Source organism: Rhizopus microsporus, assembly GCF_002708625.1.
Source record: "Rhizopus microsporus ATCC 52813 unplaced genomic scaffold scaffold_4, whole genome shotgun sequence".
NCBI classification, from domain to species: Eukaryota; Fungi; Mucoromycota; class Mucoromycetes; order Mucorales; family Rhizopodaceae; genus Rhizopus; species Rhizopus microsporus.
Genome location: NW_019671919.1, coordinates 327,897 through 353,789, shown reverse-complemented (window position 1 = coordinate 353,789; position 25,893 = coordinate 327,897). Strand labels below are relative to the sequence as shown.

The 25,893-nt window shown below is 35.9% G+C and overlaps 11 protein-coding genes across 11 annotated transcripts; 5 read left to right on the top strand and 6 right to left on the bottom strand.

Moving 5' to 3' along the window:
• Positions 1 to 2,620: 2,620 nt before the first annotated feature.
• On the bottom strand, positions 2,621 to 3,078 carry RHIMIDRAFT_199807 (DNA-binding domain of Mlu1-box binding protein MBP1; the record flags this gene model as incomplete). The annotated part of the gene is made up of 3 exons (XM_023606410.1): positions 2,621 to 2,699; positions 2,755 to 2,938; positions 2,997 to 3,078. Coding segments are annotated over 3 exons (345 nt in total), but the record flags the coding sequence as incomplete, so codon positions are not given.
• A 3,844-nt stretch (positions 3,079 to 6,922) lies between these two features.
• RHIMIDRAFT_275463 (uncharacterized protein) lies at positions 6,923 to 7,895 on the bottom strand (the record flags this gene model as incomplete). The annotated part of the gene is made up of 5 exons (XM_023612553.1): positions 6,923 to 7,279; positions 7,332 to 7,395; positions 7,444 to 7,589; positions 7,642 to 7,692; positions 7,754 to 7,895. Coding segments are annotated over 5 exons (586 nt in total), but the record flags the coding sequence as incomplete, so codon positions are not given.
• Positions 7,896 to 8,037: 142 nt separating this feature from the next.
• RHIMIDRAFT_286975 (Brix-domain-containing protein) lies at positions 8,038 to 9,219 on the top strand (the record flags this gene model as incomplete). Its single annotated transcript, XM_023613429.1, has 7 exons — positions 8,038 to 8,040; positions 8,090 to 8,198; positions 8,254 to 8,334; positions 8,393 to 8,635; positions 8,694 to 8,848; positions 8,899 to 9,064; positions 9,119 to 9,219. The coding sequence occupies 7 exons, from the start codon at positions 8,038 to 8,040 to the stop codon at positions 9,217 to 9,219; spliced, it is 858 nt and encodes a 285-aa protein (XP_023468273.1).
• Positions 9,220 to 9,377: 158 nt separating this feature from the next.
• RHIMIDRAFT_235336 (short-chain dehydrogenase/reductase SDR) lies at positions 9,378 to 10,456 on the top strand (the record flags this gene model as incomplete). The annotated part of the gene is made up of 7 exons (XM_023608339.1): positions 9,378 to 9,415; positions 9,464 to 9,524; positions 9,578 to 9,673; positions 9,725 to 9,962; positions 10,016 to 10,093; positions 10,145 to 10,231; positions 10,284 to 10,456. The coding sequence occupies 7 exons, from the start codon at positions 9,378 to 9,380 to the stop codon at positions 10,454 to 10,456; spliced, it is 771 nt and encodes a 256-aa protein (XP_023468272.1).
• A 45-nt stretch (positions 10,457 to 10,501) lies between these two features.
• RHIMIDRAFT_275456 (uncharacterized protein) lies at positions 10,502 to 10,939 on the top strand. The gene is made up of 3 exons (XM_023612552.1): positions 10,502 to 10,660; positions 10,723 to 10,761; positions 10,811 to 10,939. Exons 1-3 carry the CDS (start codon positions 10,565 to 10,567, stop codon positions 10,880 to 10,882), a joined length of 207 nt encoding a protein of 68 aa, XP_023468271.1. The 5' UTR covers positions 10,502 to 10,564; the 3' UTR covers positions 10,883 to 10,939.
• A 987-nt stretch (positions 10,940 to 11,926) lies between these two features.
• Positions 11,927 to 12,987, top strand: RHIMIDRAFT_199961 (TPR-like protein; the record flags this gene model as incomplete). The annotated part of the gene is made up of 2 exons (XM_023606422.1): positions 11,927 to 12,861; positions 12,912 to 12,987. The coding sequence occupies 2 exons, from the start codon at positions 11,927 to 11,929 to the stop codon at positions 12,985 to 12,987; spliced, it is 1,011 nt and encodes a 336-aa protein (XP_023468270.1).
• A 139-nt stretch (positions 12,988 to 13,126) lies between these two features.
• Positions 13,127 to 15,684, bottom strand: RHIMIDRAFT_235334 (uncharacterized protein; the record flags this gene model as incomplete). The annotated part of the gene is made up of 7 exons (XM_023608338.1): positions 13,127 to 13,234; positions 13,301 to 13,508; positions 13,560 to 14,254; positions 14,322 to 14,408; positions 14,468 to 15,341; positions 15,403 to 15,503; positions 15,556 to 15,684. The coding sequence occupies 7 exons, from the start codon at positions 15,682 to 15,684 to the stop codon at positions 13,127 to 13,129; spliced, it is 2,202 nt and encodes a 733-aa protein (XP_023468269.1).
• A 565-nt stretch (positions 15,685 to 16,249) lies between these two features.
• Positions 16,250 to 17,292, bottom strand: RHIMIDRAFT_275446 (uncharacterized protein). Its single transcript, XM_023612551.1, has one exon. The coding sequence runs from the start codon at positions 16,909 to 16,911 to the stop codon at positions 16,525 to 16,527; it is 387 nt and encodes a 128-aa protein (XP_023468268.1). The 5' UTR covers positions 16,912 to 17,292; the 3' UTR covers positions 16,250 to 16,524.
• Positions 17,293 to 21,989: 4,697 nt separating this feature from the next.
• On the bottom strand, positions 21,990 to 23,348 carry RHIMIDRAFT_224298 (proteosome-related protein). Its single transcript, XM_023607501.1, has 6 exons — positions 23,167 to 23,348; positions 22,968 to 23,115; positions 22,703 to 22,914; positions 22,621 to 22,650; positions 22,364 to 22,568; positions 21,990 to 22,316 (listed from the first exon to the last, which is right to left on the bottom strand). The coding sequence occupies exons 1-6, from the start codon at positions 23,302 to 23,304 to the stop codon at positions 22,216 to 22,218; spliced, it is 834 nt and encodes a 277-aa protein (XP_023468267.1). The 5' UTR covers positions 23,305 to 23,348; the 3' UTR covers positions 21,990 to 22,215.
• A 135-nt stretch (positions 23,349 to 23,483) lies between these two features.
• On the top strand, positions 23,484 to 24,365 carry RHIMIDRAFT_199879 (beta 6 subunit of the 20S proteasome; the record flags this gene model as incomplete). The annotated part of the gene is made up of 4 exons (XM_023606414.1): positions 23,484 to 23,563; positions 23,624 to 23,813; positions 23,879 to 24,115; positions 24,177 to 24,365. 4 exons carry the CDS (start codon positions 23,484 to 23,486, stop codon positions 24,363 to 24,365), a joined length of 696 nt encoding a protein of 231 aa, XP_023468266.1.
• Positions 24,366 to 24,404: 39 nt separating this feature from the next.
• Positions 24,405 to 25,586, bottom strand: RHIMIDRAFT_235330 (uncharacterized protein; the record flags this gene model as incomplete). The annotated part of the gene is made up of 4 exons (XM_023608337.1): positions 24,405 to 24,810; positions 24,885 to 25,070; positions 25,122 to 25,339; positions 25,389 to 25,586. The coding sequence occupies 4 exons, from the start codon at positions 25,584 to 25,586 to the stop codon at positions 24,405 to 24,407; spliced, it is 1,008 nt and encodes a 335-aa protein (XP_023468265.1).
• Between the last annotated feature and the right edge of the window lie 307 nt (positions 25,587 to 25,893).

Genomic DNA, 25,893 nt, shown 5'->3' with positions numbered 1-25,893 from the left:
AAAAAAAAAAAAAAAAAAAACGCAAAACTCTTCATGTTTTTGTCGATTGCATATGAAATAGAAAGTATGAGTTTCACTTTGCTCTTTTAATGAAGGTTTTCATGGAATACGTGCAATTATATAGCTTAAGATTGAGCCTATATATCAAAGCATCTCTGTATTTAGAAAAAGAAACGAATTGAACACCTATTATGTCAAAAGAATAGATAGTGCTACTGGTAGAAGATTGATAATGAATTATTTGGAACATTCAGCCAAAGCATTTGTTGCTGCAATATTGCTTATGTTGAAAGCAAAGGGCCCAAGTGATTTTTTTATCCCAAAGGATAGAATGTCCATTACTGCCCATTAATTAAACTATATTAAAAATATTGACCACATTTGAGTTATAGTACCTTATTCTATATATCTGGAATTGCGCTTTGGAAATTTTGTGAGATTGGATATTTAAAAGCATTTCCAACATCTTGAAGGCTAGGCGATCCGAGCGCGGCTGAGATTTGAGAGAAGATTTTTGTTACTGAATTTTTATATTGAATAAATTAATACTAGTATTTGGATGGAAAAAGATTGTACACATGCTTTGTGCACGCAACGAGTTGAATGAAGCTTAAAGCTTTGAATATAAAAATGAATATAGTAAAGGAAGTGGTCCATAGAGGGTACATGAGCAAGCTTGGTTTAAATTTTACATTTCCAAAAATGAACTCGGATGAGTTCCGTATGGGAAAATAATTAAGGAAAAGGGTCCGAATTATCAAGGGTCTGGAAAGATAAAAGGTATCCAGAGAAGAAAAAAACCAGCCAATCATTATAAGCGATTCTGTACACGAGTACAAATCGCCTCTCTTTATTCAGACCATAGCTGTATTATAATGAGTATTTTTTTATTGTCTTTTAAAAATGGTAATCTAGTGATATCTATACTTATCATTTCTTTTTGGAAGGTCAAAGCTATTCCCTTTTTTGGTTCCTTCTATTAGCTTTCTTTTACACTTGGGATATTTTTTATTATATTTAGAAAAGGCGTGCATCCATATCATAAATCGTACTCCTTAACCCTTAAATCACATATTCTTTTTTTGCTAATAAAAAAGTTAACAGATCACAGAATATGAACAATAATAAAAGAAGACGTAAAAGTACAGAATTTTTTTTGTTTTTTCCAAGTAAATATCAATATTTTAGTTTAGCAAAAAAAAAAAAAAAAAAAGGAAATAATGCGGGGCTTTTATTAATCTTGCTATTCTCGTTTGGAAGTCATTCCATTTTACTTTTATGGGTTAGAATGCGCTCATGAAACACTTCAGGTGGTTTCCACCTTTAAGACTCTCATCGATAGTCGCACAAACAAAAGCCGACTTTTTATTTCTTTATTTTGATTTTTGTTAGATTAGTTTAAGCGACTTAAACCAGCCTTTGGATTCACATGAGCAAACAAAAGAAAAAAGAACGCATGATAATGACTGTTATGGCATGATATGAGGGAATCGGTTAGATAATCTACGATAATAATAGCTTGATCCTATGCCCATGAATGAAAAATGACCTCAGATGAGCAACAAAAAAATAATTGTGGGTTTGACTATAACAAAAAAAGAAGGATCGCTTTTTCTATTGCGTATGCTTGAATAATGACCATGAACAACTTGACTTACTCTTCATTGAGCGTCTAAAGCTTGGTGAAATAATATAAGGCCATCATGTAAAATAAGCAATAATTTGATTATTTAGGCAACCACTTCAAAGTATATCTGCAAAGAACGAAATCAAATAAAAATGATCACAGCAAATAAATATGAAACAATTTACTTTAAGTCAAAATGACAACAAAAATCAATAAAAGGAACACCAGCAAATGGGTTTTATAAAAAAAAAATATGTACAATTTTATTTACAAAGACCCACGAGGACCACGACGACAGAAAGACTCGCGGTGGATTGCCCTTCCAATAATGTGCTCATTGGGAAAGGACGCGAAGTAACCAACTGAGTCCCTAGGGGACAGTTGGCCACCTTCGGCAATTATAAATGTTGCCGAAGGGAAACTTGGTAGTGAGTGGGGAGAAGAGACAAAGGAAGGACAGACAGGAGTAAAAGCAGACCTGCGAAATACAGGCAAAGGAACAGGAAAAGAAGCAGAAAAGCCAACAGAAACGACAGAGGAAGACGAAGCGCAAGAAACCGAAGGCGACAGTGAAGCAGGCGCACCTGTAACACGGGAAAAGCTAGCAGAAACATCCCTTCGATAAGGATGGCTTCTCTTTGAAACCCCCGAAGGGCGAGTACGAGAAAATCTACCACGGGCACGAGAAGCACGGACAGGAAGAGAAGCACAAGATGTAGCAGCATCAACAGAAACAGAACAATCGCCTGAGGTAACCGCAGAGCCAGCAGGACAGATAGGGGGGATGGATGCGGTACCTGAGGCAGGAATGGGGGCAACAGGGTGAGAAGATGCACGAGAGGAACGACAGGCATGACCACGACCACGAGAAGGGCGGGAAACAGAAGCAACGGAAGCAGATGGTGCAGAAGCACCCAAAGAAGCGACAGAGCCCACCTTCAAATCCCCAAAAGAGGGATGACTTGGCGCCAGGCAGTCAGAAGGGAAAGAGTTCCCAAACAAAGGAACAAGACCGTGCCTCAAAGGCCAAGCGTTCTTCACGCAAAGGGCGCGAGCACTCTCCATAGGCAACCTAAATAATATTAGTGAATATAAAAATTTTCTACCTTTTTTTTTAATAATCATACCAAGTGCCTTGGATTGCCAAGCGGCCGCCTCTGATCTTCTTCATGGGAAGGCCGGGATTTGCACCCACAACCTTCAGCACATCAGCCTTACTCTTTCCAAGGGCCTTCCAAATGCCCGTGATGAGAACCCAATCGTTCTCTCGGTCCCAAAGGATGAGTTGTCCGCCAGCCATCACCTCGAAGGCTATAATAAAGGAGAAATTAGTTAAAAAATTCAAAAGCATTTAACCCATAATTTATACCTGGGATAACCCCGCGCACATCTTGGGAGGTGGCGTAATCATTTAACTTTACGTCAGAGCAAGAGAAGAAAGAAGCGTTCATAATGTATAAAAAAATAAATAAAGTTGATGGATGAAGAAAAGGGAAGAAAAAAGTTTGAAAAGTAGCTTTTTATATATTCTTTGGCTATCAAACTTGGAGGAAGGGCCTGATTCAAAAAAGTGTAGACAAAAAAATATTTTCTTAGTACGAGATCGATAAAAGGTTCCCATGGGAACTCTAATTTGTCAAAAAGCAAAGATAAGAAAATAATTAAATAAATAAAAGTAGCTACATAATTAGATACTGAATCCCCTTTCTTCTCCTTGTACTACTTTTTTCCCGCTTCCCGTTATGGAATAATAAATACTAAGGTGACCCTGAGCTATTTTCAGTTCCAGCTACGCTTTACTTTGGAGAAATTACTGAATCAAGTAAATTAGTAGTCTGAGGCTAAATAATTACACCGTCTAGACACTTTATGTCGATCTCTCTATCAAATGCGGATATCAAAAGAGCAAGTAACTATGACAGCCATTTGGCTTTTGTTTTACTGTTTTTATCGATAATATATTTTACAAGAGATCTATAGTCAGCCATCAATTTCTTGGTACCTTCTAACATGTTCCCTGTGTTTTCATTTCCAAGTCCATTTGATCCCTCTATGAAAGCATTTCATAATCGCTGGACTTCCCTTGGCCATCAACGAATTTTTTACTTTGTCTCTCTTCTGTTATCCCAAAGACTATTTGAATGATCAAAATTTCACACCCAGGAAGTATCAAAAGACATATTATTCTTTCAAAGGACTTCAGAGCAACAGAATGTCTCCATTATCTTTCTAAAATGTTTGGTTGTTCCACAGTGGCCTTGACAGATCAATTAGATGGATTTCCGTATCTTCATCAAGAAAACTAAATAAGCTGACAAAGAAAGACAAAGGCTAATTCTTGTTTTGATCGCTTATGAATCTTTGTACTCTTTGAGCTCATTGAATCTTTGAACTCTTCTTGATCACTGATCTCTTCCATTCCCAACTTACAAGCAGTATCCTTTGCTGCCAGTATTCATTACTGACATCTTTATTTGTTCAGTTTTCATGTTATTGGCCGTTTGTAAATTCTTCATGGGTGGATGGATGAATGACAAACTTCTTACCATCATTTTCCTAGCCAAATTTCAAAGGAGCTTCTTGAAATATATGCAGTGAGCAAATAAACGAATGTGGTTACAGCTGGCTTGAATGTTGGTTAGCTGTTAATTCTGCTTCTTGGAATAATCTCTTTTTGAGTCTTTGGTTCAGAACCTCTTTCATATGGATTTCATTTTCTTTGCGGTGCCTGTTGAACACTTCTATAAATTTTGATCTGACTCTAGGAAGCCTCCAATACGCGTAAATCTTGCCAAGCTATAGCCTTACATTTACCAGAAGCCAAGTAGAAGCCCCATCAAATGTAGTTGTGATGCTCAATGATCTGTTATTTACTTACTGGGTATGTTTTGAACAAAGAAGAAAAGAAAAAGCAGCGATCAGATTCGAACCCATTTATTAATATGAAATTAGACATTGACAACATTAATAATTTAAAGTGCGACATGAGACAAGTTTGATACACAGATAAGAGTAGATTGGCTGTAATAAAGGATACATACGACAACAGATGACGTATACAAGCATTCTGTAAAATCACTAGACAAATATACTCGCTTTAAAATGATTTTTGAAGAAGAATAGAATTCATTTGAATTTCAATGCGTGTCAAGCCTTTTTCTTGTTGATTGTAAAATAATAAGGGTCTTTGAAGGTTGACGTGTTTGACGAGATAACCTCTATAATAACCCGAGTATCTATTGTATGTTGGGTGATAGTTACATCAAACTTCACTATAAAATTCTCGATCCAATTGCATTTAATAATATTCATCTCCCTTAATAAGCAATCTTCTTTTCTAACCATCGAACTCTATAATCTTAAATTTTATTCAGCAGAGATGTCTTTTGATGCATTGTATACCTGTTATATAAAGAAGTTACTATGTTTTTTAATCATACATCTTAGATTGCTCATATAATTTCCTCTTACACATATAACATAGCAACATATTACTGATCCCTTTTTTTCATAGAGCATCATTAGCGTCGATTTAATGGTTCAGTAAGTAATATAATTTACAAAGGAAAAAAGAAGAATCATACCTTGCCTATATGCTTACAGGAGTTCTTTTAATTGGAAAAAATAATCTAAGAGATCCTCTATCCTCAGTTTTATCTAAAAGGAGTAAATAACCACTTTGACATAGCACGCACACTGTTTCTTTTTTTAGAGCCTTTAACAGGCTTCCGTTTTTGGATTCTTCCATCGACTATCTGTTATGCCATTTTGGGTATCAGACATAGTCTACCAAACTTGGTCATCGTTTCACTTGTACCATCTGAACAATTTGTTGTTGTACCTGTTTAATTATGCAGTCAAAAGTCATTTAAGGATAACAGCAAGCGATAGGATGATTTCTTATATGAATGTGAAAATAGAAGCGGTTCGAACTTCTAGTGTTTTTGTAATAAAACTTGAAGTTTCTTATGATAAAGAAAGGCGTCTTTATTTAGTAACGACAAACGATTATTTATATCTTTCCATTTTATGTGTAACAATGAATGATTTAAAGAACAATAGAGCTGAATTCAAACTAAATTTCATGCGACGATACTCGAAGTATTATTACTATTTAGACCAGAGGACAAATACAAGGAAGAATAATATATATGCTTTAATCATCTTGTTGGTTTATTGAGTGGAACTTAAAATAATATACAATAAAAGTCTAAATTCTTTCTATAATATGTCCCTTGATTATCGATAGCGGAGGTCATTACCAAAGGAAAGGAGGGCGCGAAGGAGTTATTATTCTTCCTTGTGTTTGTCCTCTGGTCTAAATAGTAATTCAAGGTCAAAGGTATTCTCTCAAACACAAGGAAGAATAATACATATGTTTCTCCAGAGATGTATCTAATGAAAATTTGGTTCGTTATCGTAAAACATATCCTGGTCTTCTATTGGATCCTGTAAGACAGTGTTTGTAAAGCCTATCAATGATAAGTGTTCTCGTCGATAGTGGTTGTGAAAAATATCTAAGAAGGATCAGTTGCCGAGTGTGACAATATCTTCAATAGGGATACCAGTATGGAGGGCTAAGGAAGAAACAAGTGATCGAAGATTTACCCGAGGTTCGTTTGTCGACATCTGTATAAATCGTCGTATCTAAGGGCTAACGGTACTTTTCAAAAACGTACATTTACAGGCTCCCAAAAACTCTCTTTCTTTGGACAGCAGAAAAATCAATAAACACGCCAAGGAAAGATGTTCTGAATAGACCAAGTGCTGAAAGAACGTTTAAAAATACCTTTTAAAAATGTTCATTCAAGGTCGCCGATTACGGCTTGGAAATGACAGGGTGATTTTTCGAACGTAGAACGAAGATAACGCCGGAGCAGAGATAGTAGTTGCCCTTAGCCGCCTTGCAAGTGGTACCAGTGACTACGAGTTGAGAGTTAAATGGCAGTTCACATTCCTTCATCTCAGGAGAACAGGTATAATATAGGAATATTGTTTGACAGCTTCTGCAGATGAAATGAAGCCTTCATACTCATTTTCACTCTTTTTCGAACTCGTCAAGGAAACTGGAACGAGAAGACATACCTACCCTATGCTTTGCATTTTGTCAGCATAAGTTAATGCGGCCAATGTGATTATTTATCCCATTAGACACGATAAAAGAAAGTAGAATATATACTCTACTGTATGATATAGAGTACTATAATGATTTATATCAAACACGTCAAGGTCCGTATCGGACGATGATCAGCAGGTAAAAGAAAGAAAATACGACTAGAAAAAAAAAAAGAAAGAGGGGAAGAGATTATGAAGACAGTTTGTTTTATCAATTGAATCTCGGCAAACAAGGTTAGGGCATATTATCCTTTTGTTACTTTGTTTTATCCACGTTGATTTAAAGATGATAAAAAGAAATCCACTTCACCTGCTTACACCTCATAAAAGAGGAATTCGGTATCATAGAGCACTTTATTCGTACATCATAATCCCTGCCAATGCAAACATTTCTTCACTTGATATTACTCTTCCATACTTATCAATTGAGTTTTCCTTCATTGAAATATAACTATCCAGATTCATCTTTTGTTGGTCTTTAGAGACAATAGGGTCATACTTCGGTGGTTCAGAATGATACGCTCCATCAGCTCCTATCTATTGTTATTTTGTCATGATAAGAATATCATCTGTATATGTAATGACTTACCATATGTGATCTGTCAGAAGCAAAATAGTATAGATAGCTCCTCGCAGGTATTAAACGAAAGTATCTTTTTTATATTTAAGTTGGCTTATCTACAATATAATCAATCATTTACCTTTCATACTTGCTTTGTAGAATGAACTGCGGTTTAAATGATTCCATCATATACTTTTCAGCTTTGCATGGAAAGGGGAGTTTGGTATCAAAATCATATACAAATAAGCCATTATCACCGCTAAACAGCAGAATAACATGATAATCCTACACTCTGGTTAAATACATGTCTATAATCTCAATCTCTATTTTTTATTACCCAAACAATCGGATAATCATCCACACATGATTTCTGTGCCCACATTGGTATCTACAATACAAAGGTTTGTATTTTTTTTTTTCTTTCTTTTTATATACACAACCAAGCTCACCTTTCGTTCATCATTGCTTATGAATACAACAGTGAATTTATCCAACATCTCTGGATACTTTTCATCTATTTCTTTGCAGAGCATATAAATATTTTCCTCACAGTAGCATTTGGTATATACACACTTGTCCTTTTCGATCATCATGTGGGGAAACAAAAGAAAAGGATATCAAAAAAGGAAACAAACTTTGAGACTAAACAAACAGTCACAGTATTCGAATTTTGCCTGTTCTAAAAAAGTCTTGCCTTTTTCCATAAAACTTTTTTCTCATTGATTACTTCAACATGGTACGGATCAAACGATATAATATATCAGCAATGACTCATTATATTATAGATTCGTAGAAATACCCGTCTTCGTAGAGAATATCTCTATAAAAAGTCCTTGGAACAAAAGGAACAGTCAACATTTGACCGTAAACAAAAGATCAAGGAAGCGATCGAACGTAAGAAGAAAACAGAATAGGCCCTTGATCAAGGTACTAACTATTATACATATAGAGGGAAAGACACTTCCGACTGAATTAAGAAAAATGGATAAAGGGTCAAAAGAAGATTTTGGTTATGATCAAGCACAAGAAGGTAAGCATACACTCGTATTTATGAAAAAGAGCTTTCTTATTGATCTTGATTCGATCAGCTCCATCAACACATGAGGACGACGAATATGCCCGTGCTGGTGTGTACGATCCAAAGATTTTAATCACGACATCAAGAGATCCTAGCAGTCGTCTACAACAGTTTTCAAAAGAAATGCGTCTTATTTTCCCCAACTCTCAGCGTATTAATCGTGGTGGTCATGTGATGAAGGAAATTGTGGAGGCTTGTAGAGCAAATGAAGTAACAGATCTTATCATTCTGCACGAACATCGTGGTCAGCCAGGTAAAAAGAAAAGAAAGAAATAATTAGGTTTCGGATAAACTGAACAGATACTGGGTAGATGGTATGGTCGTTTGTCACTTTCCATATGGTCCAACAGCTTACTTTTCTCTACACAACGTTGTGCTTCGTCATGATATCAAAGATCAAGGAACGGTATCTGAAGCATATCCACACTTGATATTCAACAACTTTAACTCAAAATTGGGTGCAAGAGTAAGTGAGAGAAGATAGCAATAAGAAGGGAAATATTAACATGATCATAGATTACAAACATCTTGAAATATTTATTCCCCGTTCCAAAAGATGATTCAAAACGAGTGATGACTTTTGCAAATGATAATGATTATATTTCATTTAGACATCATGTGTTTGTGAAAACAGGAAATCAAGTAGAACTAGCAGAAGTTGGACCGCGATTCGAAATGAGACGTAAGTTGTTGATATTTGACTGGAGTAAATACTGATATTGATTGTATATGACAGCGTATGAAATCAGACTAGGTACAGTTGATCTGACAGATGCGGATGTTGAATGGCAATTGGCTGCTTATACCAGAACTGCAGCAAGAAGAGTGGCATTATAGACACAAATGATTTTTTTTTCTCATTGATTTTTGTAAAATAAATTTAATCACTGTAACATCAATCGGGGAGGAGATCATCATTTACCTTTTATGTCGAACAAAAAGACTTAAATATATAAAAGGAGAAGGGGAGAAGGCAGATTGTTTGATAAAATAAAATGCAGATAAAAGAACATGTCTTTATTGTCACTGGAGGGTAACTAAGTCTATTCGTATTAAGTGGTTTCATAACTCTATTATTCAGAGCAAGTGGTTTAGGCGAACAAGTAGTTCGAGCTATTATTGACGCAGGTGGATACGTCTCGGTATTATTAAGCTTATATTGTCCTTTTAATCTGTCTAATTCTTGTTGTAAAAGATATTTGATATAAAACAAAATGGATCTACCAGCCTAGTTGATGAATATACAAATCATGTTTGCTATTTTCCTGGACTAGTGGATGTTACATCTGAGGTAGGGGACAAATTAAAGAAGAAAAGTGTTTGATAACATCATGCCAAGTAGTCTCAAGTTAAAGAGGCCTTGATCAAAACAAGAAAACATTTTTCGAAAAACATTATTGCTGGCACTATCATCTGTAGTGGCATATTGAATGCACCACATGAAGGCTATGGCCCTAATAATATGTTGACGAGTTACAGTCAATTTGAACATATTATCAGGGTAAACTTACTTGGAACATATTGTGTTGCTCAAAAGGTGTCTGAGATTCTTTTACAAAATGAACCAATGGACAATGATGGTAGGCTTGCCTGGCATGTGTGTTTTTTATTTTACTAAACCCATTAAAATAAGGTGAGCGAGGTATTATCATTACTGTAACATCGATTGTTGGCTTAGATGGTATGATTGTAGGCTATGGTACATCAAAAGGTAATACAAGAATAAAAAGTATAGAATCAATTAAACAGGTGGGAAATATAGCTGCTATTGCTGGGCTGACTTTACCTCTTGCAAGGGAATTGGCTCCCTTTGGTATCCGTGTCATGTCTATTGCTCCTGGACCTTTTGGTAAAGTAAAAAAAAAAGTGTGTAAAAATAGAAAGTACTCATGTTTAACTAGATACACCCATGGTATCACATATTCCTGTTGACACCAATAAACTTATATTCCCTAAACGTGTAGGAAGACCAAGCGAATTTGCAGAATTGGTACTGGACGTGATCAAAAAGCCTATGCTTAACGGTTCTGTCATCCGATTGGATGGTGGCCTGAGAGCATCCAATTTCACATGAAGACTAAAAGGGTTAATGGCGGCATTTTAATTCAATTCAACTTAGTAATAAATCTACCTTTTCTCACCATTTGTTTTTCATACTTTCTTTTCCCTGTTCTTTAACGAAATGTCCTTTTTAGCAGGTGGAAGTGCTGACTGCGGCCCTGTCAACCCCATGTCAGGGTTATTAAAACAGTTTCAGCAAGATAGATCTCTTCAACAAGTAAAGCTCACACCTTCAATGTCTATTTATTATTCCTGACTCTTGCTTTATCTGTTTTGCAGGATAGATTTGCTCCTGAACAACGTGGTGAAAGTTCAAAGGTATATCAGGAATAGAATGCTTTTTTGTTATACTAATTTTACTCTGCAGGCAGGGTTTCGTACTCAAAGCTCGATGAACAGAGCAGTTCCAGATAATAGACAAGTACGATCATTATATTGAAAGAAATAGTAACATATCTAAAACCATCCTATAGTTTACTGAAGAGTTCTTTAAAGAAGAAATGGCAATGGGAAGAGCCACGAATGGTCCGTTTGAATTCAGTGGTTTAAGTCGAGAATTAGATCAAATTCAACCCAACCAACCACCTGCTGCTGAATGGGCTGCCGATTTTATGCAACATCAGCACGAGATCACGGGCCCTCAACAGTTTGAAGAATTTGAACAAATTTATCAACAAAATCAGCACCATCCTGTAGCGTCTCAGCCATTCCAAAGTAAGGGGGAAAAAGTAAAAATAAAGCAAATAAATGATTTAATCTTGCATAAAATAAAGGTGGGAATTGGACAAAAGAGTTTAGTGATTTCCAAGCAAGCCATCCCGGCGCCGTTTTGTCTCAAACAGAACGAGCTGCATTTGAAAAGGCATTTGATGAAGCTAGGCAAGGTGCACAACTAAACTGGGAACAAGAGTTTGCAACACAAGAGTCCTGGGCATCCGAATTTGCAAAGGAAGAACAGGAAGGCAAACCGATGGTAGCAACGAACGACAATGAAGCATTGGCAAGAACAGCCGCTATGTTACTGGATTCAGTAGATGTTGAATCCAACCCGAAATTTAAAAATTCACAGTTTATGAATCTGATGAGAAAGCTAAGAGATAGTGAAGTGCAGATTGAAGGAAATCAAATGGTGGAGACAAAAGGCAAGAATGCAGAGTCATCCTGGGCATCAGAATTTGAATCTTCGCAGCGACCAGGTCATTGGGCTGATGAATTCGCTCAACATGCTGGAAGTTCTCGTAGTGGTAATATGTGGTCATCTGAATTTGCTAAAAAAATGGAGCGTGGTTGGGCCGACGAGTTTCAGAGTCATCAGCAATCTTTACCAGGCAATTGGGCTTCCGAGTTTAGCAAGCAGGGTGAATTGACAACAGAACAGATGAACGAATTGTTTGGCAAAGGAACAGAGACAGAGGATTGGGTTGAACAATACCATAGAAATATTAGTCACTTGAAGCAGAGCCAGGACCATGAATGGGACGCAATGCAAAAGGATTGGGAAAGATTCAAGCCAGAGCAGGGTCTGGGCTACAGAGCTACTAATCCTCAGTACGACGTTTACAAATTCACTGTAAATAATCCATATTTATTAAACCCTGGATTAATTGACGGTAAAACCCACGATACCCTGGCTGATTCTATTCTTGCTTTGGAAGCCAAGGCACAACTACAAACCCAAGATTCGGATGCCTGGAAGATGCTAGGTATCAGACAGCAAGAGAACGAAAGAGATGCAGCTGCTATTGCGGCCCTGCGTCAAGCCGTCAAGTTGAATCCTTCTCTTATCGACGCTTGGTTGGCATTAGCTGTTAGTTATACCAATGAAAACTGTAGAGCAGACGCCTATGACGCACTAGAACAGTGGATGCTTAATCATGATCAATACCAACATCTTGCCAAAAGTCATGGAAAAGGAAAGATGACAGCAGAAGGTCGTCATGAATACATCACAAGCATGTTCTTGGAAGCAGCAAGAAGCTCGCCAGGTGCTGAAATGGACGCCGATGTTCAAGTGGGCCTCGGTGTCTTGTTTAATGTATCTGAGGAATACGAAAAGGCCATTGACTGTTTCAGAGCTGCACTCCATAGTCGACCACAGGATTATAAGCTTTGGAACAAACTGGGTGCTACCTTGGCCAATTCAAGAAATCCCACAGGTGCTATTGAGGCTTATTTCACTGCTCTTGAAATTAATCCCAATTATGTACGTGCAAGATATAACTTGGCTATTAGCTGCATGAACCTTGGGCAACATAGAGAAGCGGCAGAACACCTGTTGACAGCCTTAGCATTGCAGCAATCCAATGACAATGCTACAGGCGGCGGCGCTGTCATGATAGATGACCATGGTAATACTGTCAATGTTCCTGGTGGAATGAGTGAGAATGTATGGAGTAGCCTTCGTATGCTCATGTTGACGTAAGTAAAAGGTGACTCGTACAATCCTTTTTCTAAAACCTTGTCAATAGTATGAACAGAGACGATATGGTCAAGCACTGTGATAACCACAACCTCGATGCATTTCGCGCAGAATTCGACTTTTGAGCAAGATGACAGTAAATATTATTATTCCCCGTCAACTAGGCGTCCTGGTAAAAGATATTCTGGATTTATTTGGAAACCTCCAATGACTTATTGTACATTTCCTCCTCATGACTTGTTTATTTGATATATACACATATTGTTAATATAAGAATAAATCAGGATCGTCACTATTAAAGATTGTATATATCTTTTTGGACATGACTCTATTTACATTTCGATCCCTAGCTCGAATTGCACTTCTTTCAACCTATGTATACGTACACATCATTACTCATTAGAGTTCCTTTCCTTTCTCTCTTTATATATATCTTACTTCCAAGTCTGCAAGCATCATCTCTCCAGAAGGCTTATCAAGTTCTCTATAGCTTTGATGTAATGACTGTAAAGTTGGATATGTTTTCATAATACTTTTTGCTATAGCAGGTGTACACAGCTGAATTTCTTGTAGCATCTTAAAATATGTATCAGTTTCATTAGCACCGCTTTTGCCTCCCTTGTATGTGCTGTTGAGATTTTTGGTTCTACAGGTATATCATTAGTTAGACCTCTTTATATTAGCATTCTTCACATACTTGTATCTTCCAAGACCCAAATCTACCGTCAAATTCTCTATCCAAACTGCTGTATCCTCGCTATTCTTTGTAGGCACGACCATAATATTTTTTATAATTTGAAGTTCATTCAAATGTTGTTCGACTGTTTCCCGGCTTGGTAAAGATTCAAGATTTTCTTGTCCGCTTTTTCTCTTTCGAGAACTAGGGCTATCGTTACTTGGTCCTTCAAAGCTCTGCCTCACTTGATTTTGAAAATGTCGCCTTTGTATCAGCGCTCTTTTCTTATAGTAAGCTTCAAGTCCCTCGATCAAGAGCAGTATTTGTCGGTCTTTGGCAGTTGATTGAACCTGTTCCATGTGATCAAAGATCGTTTCAGACTGAATGTGTTCATTCAATTCATCGGCTGGCATATAGATTAATACATAAGGCTCTTGTATGATTTTCATGTCTTGGAGAGGTATAAACGTTTGCGATTCCGAGTGCCATTCTGCTTGACATTTTCTTTTCCACGAGATTGTGTACCTGAGCTCACTATGCTCCAACAGTGGTTGAATCTTTGCCATCTTTGGTATCAAACTGGCCTCTAGTAGCTTGCCAGCGTCTGTCAAAAGAAAGTCAGGATGAATATCCAGTATCATTTCTTTTAAGATCGCCGTTCGATCTGTTTTATTCCTGTTTTCCTTTTCGAATAACGCTTGTCGCTCTTTTTCTTTCTATAGATATACACAGGCACGTATCAGTGGCTATCAATAAGCACAAGCAAGGTGCCTTTCTTTTTACCTGTTTGAGCTCTTTTAATCTTTTCTTTTCTTCAGCAGCTTCTTGTCGCTTTCTCTTCCTTTCTTCCGCTTGCAACTTTTTCTTTTCCTTTTGGATTATATAAGCATTACCAAGAATGATATCAAGCATCTTTTTAAAAAGTTTACCTTTGCCGTAAGGGCACTCCTGTCTTGACTGGAAGGGAGTTCTTCCAGAGATAAAAGTGCATATCGACCATCATTTGACTCTATATGCTGATCATCGTATTGTCGCCTTTTCCCTTTCTTATCCGATTCATTCTCTTCAAAGCTATCAAGATCTATAATAACTTTATCCTTTTTCAATGAAAGTAGCTCGTCAAAGAATTCATCCTGTGTTGGTACATGTAAGATATCTTCTTCTTCTTCAATATCAAAAATAGATGTGCTGTTTGATCTTTTTGAGACATCTTCTCTTGATAATGTATTATATTTCTCTTCATTGACCGAGTCAGGTTCCTCATGCTCAGCAAAGGTAAAAGATTCCTCGTCATCAATCTCTTTTAAAAGCGACACATCTTCTTTGCTCTTATCCATGGGTGGACGCTCCGTAGTCTTTTTCACAAGTATGTCCTCTTCATCATCACTAAATGCTATCAACTCTGTAGATTTCTTTATCGATGTTGTTATAGTTGAATCAATCTCTTTGAGAAAAAACAGCTCTTCATCTTCAGATACGGGCTGAAGTTCTTCTTCTAGAAAGAAGTTATCCATTCTTCCTTTTTCTTTTCCCTTTTTCTTCCTGTCTGTTTCTCCTTTGTCTTCCTGACTATTAAACAAATCAAACGGTCCCTTGCTACTTTGTCCTGCTTTCTTCAAGAACGAACTAGTACTGTCAGACGTTCGTGCTGGCTTTTTCTTGGAACTGCTAGGAACGGGTATATCTTCAAAATCATCAAATGGGTCTATGAACTTCCGTTTGCTGGGCTTATTCAGTGGCTTCACAATAGAATCAGAAAAAACAGTATTGATGTCAAATACATCAGCATTGACGTCCTTGACACTTTTACCGAGAAAACAGCAAACTATGAGTGTATGCCCTTTATTGTTTATTTTAATCTTACGTAGCATTATTTCGCGATTCAGCCAAGTCCGTATCTTCTTCATCGGAATCAAGAATAATCAGGGTATCATTTGGTTTATCATCCTTTATGCCTTTGAGAAACTAGATTAAAAGGATTCGTTACTGGAATGTAAGAAAAGGTGTGTTTGTTTACTTCTCCGTCAAATATTCTATTTAATGTTGCTTCTACATTTTGTGTATATTCAAGATCTTTACGAATGTCAGCGGGATCCTTTGAATCGTCCACGACTAGAACCTGTTTGACAAGTTGATCAATGTCCATTAAACAGTAAAGTTTCGTTCAACAGACTTTTAATTCAGATAAATCATTTTTATTTTCAGACGGATAGAAAATATAGTAAGCTTAAAACTGGCCAACCTAACCTCAGTTGTACGGTAGAGGTCTTACAACGCCAGATCACCGAGTTCTAGTTCTAGTTAGAAATCTCCTGGTTGCGCTCAGAAATCGGCTCATTGCACAGACAAATATTAATATACGGCATATCACTAATAAGGAAAAACCTACACCATTAATAATCTATAGCCTTTAAACTACTCAAACTGCTTCATAATGATGTATATGAAGAAATCATTAAGCTGTTGTTTCCTTGGATTACCAGAGACAAAGAAAAGTACACTGAAATGAGTATGATAACAGCCATATTACTAAGATTAAAGAACAAAAAACTAAGTTTGGGAGTAACAAAATGAAGTTTTTATTTAAGTAAGCAATAGCTTGATTTCCAAAGAGAGAGAGAGATAGAGAGAGAGAGAGAGAGAGAGAGAGAGAGCTTTGAATAAGTAGAGATTCTTATTTTGATAGTGTACAAATTTATAAAGTATAATTATAATTACACTTGAAGTGATCTTGGTTGTTTCCGCCCTCCTCTCCCTCTGTTTTCTTCTCGGCTTGTCTCTTTGTTTGTTACATTCTCACTCAAGAAGATAAAGATCCAAAAATGACGCTTATTATATCACTGTATTTTATTTTACGCTGTACAATTTGAACTAACAAAGAAAAGAATGACTACGACAACCAAGGTCGCTTCAAGTGTAATGATTTATATTCATTAGGAAATTGAAGCTGTCACTTCACCATGGCATACATGTCCCTATTTTCCTTTTACAATAAATAGAACGTAAAGCTTGATCCAATTGCTTGAAGCAATAGCGTGTTTTTCAAGTTGTAAATATCTATGGCATTTTTGCCAAAGATTGCAAGGCGAACTAGGTCTTGCATGCAGGCCTCATGGTTCTTGCTTTCTAGCTCAGCCTTGGCTTCCATGTAGCCAATTGTGATAAAATTATCACGTTCAGTTTTTTGACGGAATTGACCATCTGGTCTTCGATGAGAAACACCAAAGACCTTCTGTTTACATTCGGCGTTGTTTTCATTTGTGATCTTAAAAAATACCATGTTTTCATGATCCAAATTATCAAATAATGACTGCAATATTGGTAAAATGAATATACTTTTTATCATCCTCCTTAATAATTTCACCCAAGTCATTAAGAGGAAAAGATTCCAACATGTCCTTTATGAACTTCACAGTCACCTTTTGAGTACCTTGAAGCTTCGTACCAATATTTATCAATTGCAAACGTCCTTCTTCTCTTGTAGCCGACTTTTTAATCATTTGTTGTACTGTTGGAAGTGCCGGTATCATTCTTTCAAATGGAAATACAGTACCGTTGATGGTGAGGTTGTGGACTTTAATATGTGTAATTATCTTTTGCAAATTACTGTGACCAAATGCATGAAGAAGATTGCTATTGGTACTGTTATTTTTCAAGGAGTAAAATTGAAGAAAAGCATAACATTTCATGGTAGCTTGATTTAAACGAGAATGATGTTTGTGATATTGTCGATGAATAAATAGTTTTACCTTGAAAATATAAGAATACCGCAAGATGGAATGAGGCTTTCTGTAGTCATTTATGAACAAAGAAAAGAAAGAGGTCTGTGGCAAGAAAGAATTGATCTTTGTATGCAAGAATAAATGTTGTAGGATATTTTGGCGGGGAGTTTCAATAAAAATTTGTGTCGAAATCTGCATAAAGTTGTTGTAACCTGAAGACATCTACACACACAAAAACAAGGCCCAGCATATCCTCTATTCCTTTATAGCTGTTATTACTTCATACCCATTATGTAGAATAACTACAAAGGCATTCATATAAGCTATATGAATTATATGTTTATCTCCTTCTTCCTATTTTGGAATTATTTTTATGGAACTTTCAGACTTTCCTCTTGGCTTTGATATGTAAACAAACAAAAATCTGATTAAGGACATGATGTGATGTATGCTTAGGTTGAGCGCCAAAGGGGATTGATCCAGGCCTTCCTTTTTTGTAATGGATTATGTTTCAGGATGGACTATCAATAAAACACGAAAGAGAGTAAATAGTTTAATAAACACGCCATAGTTTGAATTCAGGGCACAACCAAGGCAATAAATGAAGCAATGTAAATCATAAGAATGAAGACAAGAGATACCTTTTAGGTCAAAATTGTTTCTCTCTCTCTTTCTCTCTCAAAAAAAAGGAGGGTTAGACAACCTTCAAAGGAGAGCAGATGTTTGTATGTGAATTTCTTAAAAAATATGCCTAGTCCATTTTGGGTTAAAGATAGGGAGAGAAAGAGATAAAGGAACTTTGATTGCTTCTTTGTTTGGCATGAGCAAAAATATATTCCCATGGGGAAGCTTTAAAAGGTATAAAAGGACGCAACTTTCCCTTCTTTATTCAAATTATTCTTTCTTTTATCTTCAAATATATCAAGCAAGCTTTCTATATGGTTCTCTCTCAATAACTCTCAGGGAAGTGCTCGGAATAATCTATGGTCTTTTTATCTTCCTTCCTAACACAGGTATGGCAGGGTCGGGGGCTTTTGTAGGTTCTCATCTTGGTTCTACTCATGGTTCTAGTCTTGGCTCTGCCTATGGTCTTTTGGACTTATTTGCATTCTTCAAATTTCTATGGTTGATGTTACTCACTAGGTAAGCTTTTGGGATGTGCTTGGCCACCCAAGAGACACACTTTAAGGGCAACACAGAGAGACTTGTAATATGGTTAAGGTCACCTTATTCCTGTTCCTCTCTTGCTGACTTTATTGTACCTTCAGAAGTTGTCATGTACTGAACACTAGTAGTCTCTCCTCTTCCTTTTTTTTTTTTTTTTTAAAAAAAAATAAAATAATCTACTTGAACATCCTTGAACATAATTTTTAAAATTTTAAATCATTGATACACTTGTTTTATTGGTCAGTAAAGGTTGGCACTGTTGTTATATCCTTATTCTTTTTCCTTCTGCTTGTGAAATGTAGACTAACATTAGCGACGATTATAACTGTGATGGATTTAATGATTGTACGTTCATTTTTATAGTAAAGCAATGGATCTTCTAAATCTGCATAAACTATTTCAAATGGCGCTCGAAACAGGATGCGTTGCTAAGGTACGCGATATACTTTATATTATCATTGATACTCGCATGACTTGAATGAGAGATATAATCAAGGATTTATAACAGTGAAAAATGTTATGAATGCATGGATATCAAAAGGATAAGTAGTCTTATATGGAAATAAAATAAAAAAGGTTCATTACACCTTAGAGAGCACCGTGTTGCTTATCACTATCCAAAGCCATTAATCACTATGGCGCTTATTTTTTCTTCATTATTGCAAAGCAGAACCGAGTCAGTCTATTGACTTTATTTGAAAACAGACCCAGGCTAATGAAAAGCTCAAATTGAATATAGTAGAAACTTACTATAGTTAAAAAAGGAAGTTCATTCAAAATTATGTGTATCAAAATATGACAGGGCAGTCTATAAATTTGCCTGTATGGCTGATCAGTTTTGTGATAGAACGCACAAGGCTTTTAGCTTTAATAAGCTCAAAGGCGCTGAATCAACCCACCGAACTGTAAGCTTGAGGCCGTTCACAGGTAATCCTTTCTTATTAAGTGTGCTTTAAGGAACAGGCTACAGTAAATATATCAATGATACAGAGCATTCTGGAGAAAAGTTTTCGCAGAGAAATGTCCCAGTGTATTTCACTTTTAAGAGCTGTCAGAGAGCATATCTCAGATCATCAATATCTGCTTGAAGTTTCCTTAAAGCTGTCAGTAATCGGCATCTAACTGCGTGCTGTGTGTGTTATAAACACGTTGAGCCTAATGTGGAGGAAATTATCCAATGAAACGACTACCTTAATATATGAATTAACGCAACACCGTCTCCCCTTCACTTTTCAATTAAACACCAACAAGTGAAAGTATTCATAGTTTACAGCAGCAATTAATAGTGAATGAATTTTAATTCATATACGAACAGATTTGAATTTGGAAGATTTCTTTAAAGCTCTCTACTCAAACAAGAATGCAAGCGAGTTTCCTATAAGTCACTCAAATTTTTTGAACAATCTTCTTTCTTTTCTCTTCAGCAATAGCTTGTTTAAAGATGATTTATAGAACCAATATAATGCTTGCGATTATTTTACTCTTCTGTTTACTCGTTAATAGCTATAAAAGCAAGTGCTTGATTTGCGACATAGTCATACGGAACTTGTATTAATAAAAATGTACAGCTGTCTATTGTAATGATAATGGATGCGCACCTCAAGAGCTTTTCTCTAGCCTTGCTAGCTTACTGTCTACTGCCAGCCCCTCATCTGGTACGGTGTCTTTTATCCATACAAGGTCCATAAAACACTATGTAGACACAGTGAGAAGACTTTTGAAGCCTACCCACAAATAAGTAGATCATATAACAACTCGTATAAAATTTCCATTATTTCCTATAGATCATAATTATTTTCCAAAGCTATAAATTAGAGTTATTATTTAGACCTTCTGTCATTTTGTAACATGTTCAAATCTATAGGTAATTTTTCGCGTTTTTCCAAACTCAAGTGATAGAAGCCATATTAAATCAAGATGGTATGCCTTGTAAATGTTCTATTGACTTATGGTTGCTGATGCGTAGGGGCTTTACTTTTCTACACTTTTGTATTAATTTCATTTAATGTCAAAGTGTTGCCCTTTCAGTAATATAAATGAGGCTTCTAGGCCATTTATATAAGCGAGTCTCTAAACTGGTGTATGTTATGTATACGACGTATCTGGTGTGTAAATACCAAATCATGTTTATTACCTTTTTGCTGGCAGGCATGGATAACTACCTCATCATATATTCGAAGTTTCTTCATAGTTTTGTCGATAATTCGTGCCGCCGAGGGCATCTTCAACTTCAAAGCGGATCTAATAACGGGTAAGGTTCACTGCGTTCTGAGGTACACCCTTCAGATGTAAAATCGTTGTTATATTCATCTTGATATTAATTGAAATAATGCAGTGAAGTCGATAACTTGCGGATTAGATTCTTTATTAAGAAGAGATGAAATATTGTTAAATCAGGCTTAAGTGAGTGTTTTATAGGGAGTATTAATGTTATCAATGCGTATTAATGCTGTCAATGCGATTGTTTATGCTTATATTATTATTGTCAGTATGCTTATTCTTATTCTCATCAGATGCGATAGAGGAATGTAAAGCAGAGCGTATGCTTCACTGTAATATTATAAAGTACTATAATGGCTTCACCAAACATGACGTATTTGACCACGTCTAATACTAATCTTTACGTGTGAGGTTACATTTGACTTAATTACATGTGCCTTAATTAATACTTCAGCCCCTTTTAGTACAACTTAACAACTTAATTTCTTTTTGCTATGAGCTCCACCTCTCACTTTTAATAAAAAGATAAACAGAGACTCATCACTTCTTTGCTTTTATTCTTATACATCACACGAGCACTAACAACAAATATAAAGCTACAAACAATACCTCAAAACATGTCAATTTCATCAAGAATACCTATTTCTTTAACTTTGGTGAATTAAAACCTCCATCCATCAAATATTACAATATTTTTACTATCCCCAAACATTTATTTAGTTATTTGGGGCACTCTTTTCAAACCCCAAAATACAAATCAACTACAATATTCAACCCCAACGAGAAATTTAGGTATAGAAAAAATGAAAAATGAAAAAATTGTTTGGGCCAGATGAATGATGTCGACCAAAAAATACTGTTCAAATTTGTCACAACAAACTCTGATATGTCAACATGCTAGTTTTGGTCTGAACGGTGAAGTAGGCAGTGTCGTAGGACAATGTCTGCTTATGACTGACATTGAAATAAACGACTGTAATCAGTATGAATGGAGTGAATTCATACATTATAAAATTACGTGTACACACTTTCAATGATAATTTAAATAGAATCTCTCCTTTGAATATAAATAATTACTTCTTTATATAATAGTATACACTTCTTTAAAAGATAATCCTTCTTATGGTAAAAGCAGTATCATAACCCAGATCATGAAATGAAAGTTTTCTTTATGAATTCAGGAACCATTAATCAATCATATCCTCAGTAGTTATAATCCACGCTTAGAATAATGGCTTACCAGTACATTTGATAGCAACTATAAATAGTAGAGCCTTAGTTTATTTGTATGTTCCTTCTGTCTTTATCTCAGAATAAAGATTAGTCTCAAAGAGTACTTCTTATGTCTTTGTCTTGTGTTATTTAAACCATTACATAACAGCACTCATTACATATCGAGCCATCTCTTTAGGATGTTCATCACGAACCTTTGCTCTCGCTATAAGGAGTTTTTTCACTCTCTGGTAGCTCTTTGAACAAGGTGGGCAATTTTTTCTTTACTGAGGTGTATTTGCTTACAATAAAATCCTTTTAAGCTATTTTGTGTATGTAAAAATCATTTATTATATTTATTGCATGCTCTTTGCATTCTCATCTTGATAATCCCAATGAAGTTGTCCAACATCATGGTTACCATGATATTCCCAACCATTCTCAGTAACATGATATACTATTATTAGGTTAGTAACAAATCAATTACAGACAGCAATTACTTACAGTTCACTGAACCACCAGACATGGCATCACGGTGTGTTGCATGATAAATAGATCTTCTACCGAGTTCAAGAGCGTCTTTTACAGATAAGTCAAAGTCATAACCTGAATCGAGTACACCGTAGGCAAATGTAGAACCTGAACCAACAGAGAAAATATCGCCTTTTAATCTTGAGCCATCTGAATCAACATAAAACAAGTTGGGTCCCTACAAAGAAAAAAAATAAGCCTTAGATATATCAAATGCATGAGTAGCTTACGGTTTTATCCCAACCAGTAACCATAGTACCCTATATATAAAATAAAATCAATAAACAGAGCACAAAGAAAAACAAAACTTACCATGGAAAGGCCCATTCCCTTATAAGAATAGACCATGTTTGCCAACAACTTGGATGCAGCCGCAACCGAAATACGTTCCTTATTTCTTAATTCATGTAAACGACAACGTCTGCCCAACTCGCGCTCCCAGTATTGACAGTCAGCTGCACCACCTGCCAATGTTCCTAATAGATATGGGTTGATCTCAATCACCTTTTTCACAGTTTGGGAAGCTAGTAATGAATGTTAGTTCTTGTATATATTGATTGAGTACTTGTTATTTTACCGATATAATTTCCCATCGTAGCTCTTGAATCAACAGCGACTACCACACCACCTTGGAATTGGAATGCAAGTGTAGTTGTACCATGTTGAATTTTAATCTTGTACTCTGGAGATTCTTCATCAGTCACATTTCTCAAAAAGTCAACAGGCTAAATGTTATTGTTAGTTTCCTCTTTTTGACTGTGTAGACATCCATTTACATTATGAACAGCTGGGACATCAAAAGTAGGGAAAGCTAATTCTTGAGCAGCATCCCATTTTCCGCATAATTGACCAAGGCTCTCTTCTTGTGGTAAGCTTAATGGTGATGAACTATATCTTGATACAAACTTATGCATGTTTTTTCTAAAGAAATAAAAAAAAAAAAGATAGTAAGTAAAAGATGACGAGTTACTGAACACGCGTCAACTAAAAACTGAGCTTTAATTGTGACCATTGCGTCACTTAATGGCCTATGTTTGCCACGCGTTCAAGCGATATTTTCTTTTTTCTTCAGATATAAAATACAATGGACTATATGCTTTCGAATTCAATGGAAAATGCTGCTACCTCTGTTCCTGTGCAGCATAGATTTGAACCCTATGATGATAATGGAGGGTATGAAAAAAAAAGAAAGAAATTGATGTATTAAAGTAGCTAACCCTATTTGTTATAAAGAACAAGTGTAGCCATTGCAGGAAAGGATTATTGTGTGGTTGCTGCAGACACTAGACAAAGTACTGGCTACAACATCAACTCTCGATTTGCACCTAAAGCTTATAAACTATCAGAAACTTCAGTTATTGCCATGAATGGTTTTCATGCTGACGGATTGACCTTGAAGAAAGTGCTTGATCAGAGGCTCAAGGTACACACACATATATTTATATATATCATACTGTTCTTGTATATTTAATATAATATATTTATTAGTGGTATAAATTCTCTCATGATAAAGATATGTCATGTACTGCCTTGGCTCAAATGCTATCAATCACATTGTACCAAAGAAGATTCTTCCCTTATTACAGTTTTTGTGTTTTGGGTGGTGTCGATGACGAAGGAAAAGGCGCAGTATATTGTTATGATGCTATTGGATCTTACGAACGAGAGAAATGTCGTGCAAGTGGTTCAGCAGCAGCATTGATTCAACCTTTCTTGGATAACCAGGTAAAGCTAATTTATATTGGTATGTAGCTCATAAGACTAACAAAAGACGCGCTATGTATAGGTCTCGAAGAAGAATATGCAGAATGTACAATACCAAGATGTGGAATTGGAAGAGGCAATTAAGATTGTAAAGGACGCATTTACATCTGCTACTGAACGAGATATTTACACTGGTGATAACCTTCAAATCTTTATTATTCGTAAGGATCATCCTGTCGAAGTTCAAACTTATCCTTTAAAGAAAGATTAAGACAATAAAAGAGAGAGGGGTATTTGATTGTATATGTGTTTACTGTTGTAAGAGCAATGTTGATACTTTATTTCGAGGCACCCAACAGACTAAAGGTGTACTTCCTCCAATATAATGAGCTTGTTTATGGTAGAATAATAACCCATCAATATCATAAGTATGTCCTTGATTCTGACTCAGGTAGCCTTCGGGACTGTTTGCTATGGATGTCAATTCTGTAGTTGGTATTCCTTGAAGAGGAACAAACTTGTAAAATCTGTTTTCACCATTTGGTGCATCGAACTCATTGGATGCAAACTTTGTATGCAACCAGAAATGCCTAAAGCTTGTATCACAATCAGCTACTGAATATCCTTTCCAGCACATTATATCCAGTACGTAAAATGTCCAATGTACAGCATCATAAACACAGTCTAATATACAATACTCTGATCCATGATAGTGTCTAGAGAAATATATGTATACACATATCAGTTACATTTTGTTTAGTATTACTACTACTATTATTATTATTATTACCTGGAACCATTTGGTAAGACGGACTGAAATCGGCCAAGTATTTTTCCACCTCTTGATCTAGAGATAGTTTGACCATTACCAGACATAACAAAACATCTTTTTCCTTTTGGACAAATGATCGTAATCCATTCTTGTGCGAAATCACTTGGTATAGATTCAAGGTATTCAGCATACATGATTTGATTTCTATATGCATAAATTGGTTTCTTTTTCTTTCTTTCTTTCTTTCTTTCTTACGCATAAATATTGGCTTTCTTTTTATTCTTTTTTGGTTTTTGTGGGTTATTTTTGACCAGCTTGCATACTTCTTCCATATCTTCGTCACTATCATCACGTCCTCTTTTCAATGAACTATTAGACCCTTCTTCTTCGTCATCGTCGTCGTCATCGTCGTCGTTGTCGCTCTTTGCAAGTAGATCCAGATTTCTTAAGCTTGCGACAATATCATTGCGTTGCTTTATATATATAGTTATTTATTGAATATAAAACAAAGAAATGACCTACTCTCTTTTGAAGTTCCAAAGCTTGTAATCTTCTCTTTTCTTGTATTTCAGAACGAATAGCAAAAGGTGATTTCATTTTTTGATAAGCAGAGAATCTACTCTTGTTGTCACATTCTTCATTTACAGAATCACTGTTTGATTCAGTACATGTTGTATTTTCTTTAGGATCTTTAAAGACGAATTCCTTAGAGTTGGACATGAGCAAACAAAAGAAAAGAAAAAGGTACAAAAGACAAATATACACGACGCGTAAAAGTATGAACATATTTATCTGCTTTAAAGTACCGAATTGATGCTGCGTATACATACACGCAAGAAAAGGACGTCATCCTTGATTTTAAAGAGAAATAAAGAGAAGAAAACTCCCACACGTCTCTTTCTCTTGCTCTTTCTCTCTCTTTATCTCTTGAGTTATACAGCGTAATAAGTCCACTAACGGTTCACTGAGTTTGAATTATTTCTCAACTCACTTTAGTGCTTTTTTTTCTTTTTTTTTTTTTTTTTTT

Bases quoted from the DNA above. Each gene is read 5' to 3' on its own strand.
- RHIMIDRAFT_275456 (XM_023612552.1), top strand. From the start codon at position 10,565: ATGTCCTTTTTAGCAGGTGGAAGTGCTGACTGCGGCCCTGTCAACCCC. The intron at 10,661-10,722 runs GTAAAGCTCACA...TCTGTTTTGCAG, and splicing joins AAGATAGATCTCTTCAACAA to GATAGATTTGCTCCTGAACA. The intron at 10,762-10,810 runs GTATATCAGGAA...TTTACTCTGCAG, and splicing joins AACGTGGTGAAAGTTCAAAG to GCAGGGTTTCGTACTCAAAG.
- RHIMIDRAFT_275446 (XM_023612551.1), bottom strand. From the start codon at position 16,911: ATGACTTGGGTGAAATTATTAAGGAGGATGATAAAAAGTATATTCATT.
- RHIMIDRAFT_224298 (XM_023607501.1), bottom strand. From the start codon at position 23,304: ATGCATAAGTTTGTATCAAGATATAGTTCATCACCATTAAGCTTACCA. The intron at 23,116-23,166 runs GTAAATGGATGT...AATAACATTTAG, and splicing joins ATGTCCCAGCTGTTCATAAT to CCTGTTGACTTTTTGAGAAA. The intron at 22,569-22,620 runs GTAAGCTACTCA...TTTTCTTTGTAG, and splicing joins TTACTGGTTGGGATAAAACC to GGACCCAACTTGTTTTATGT.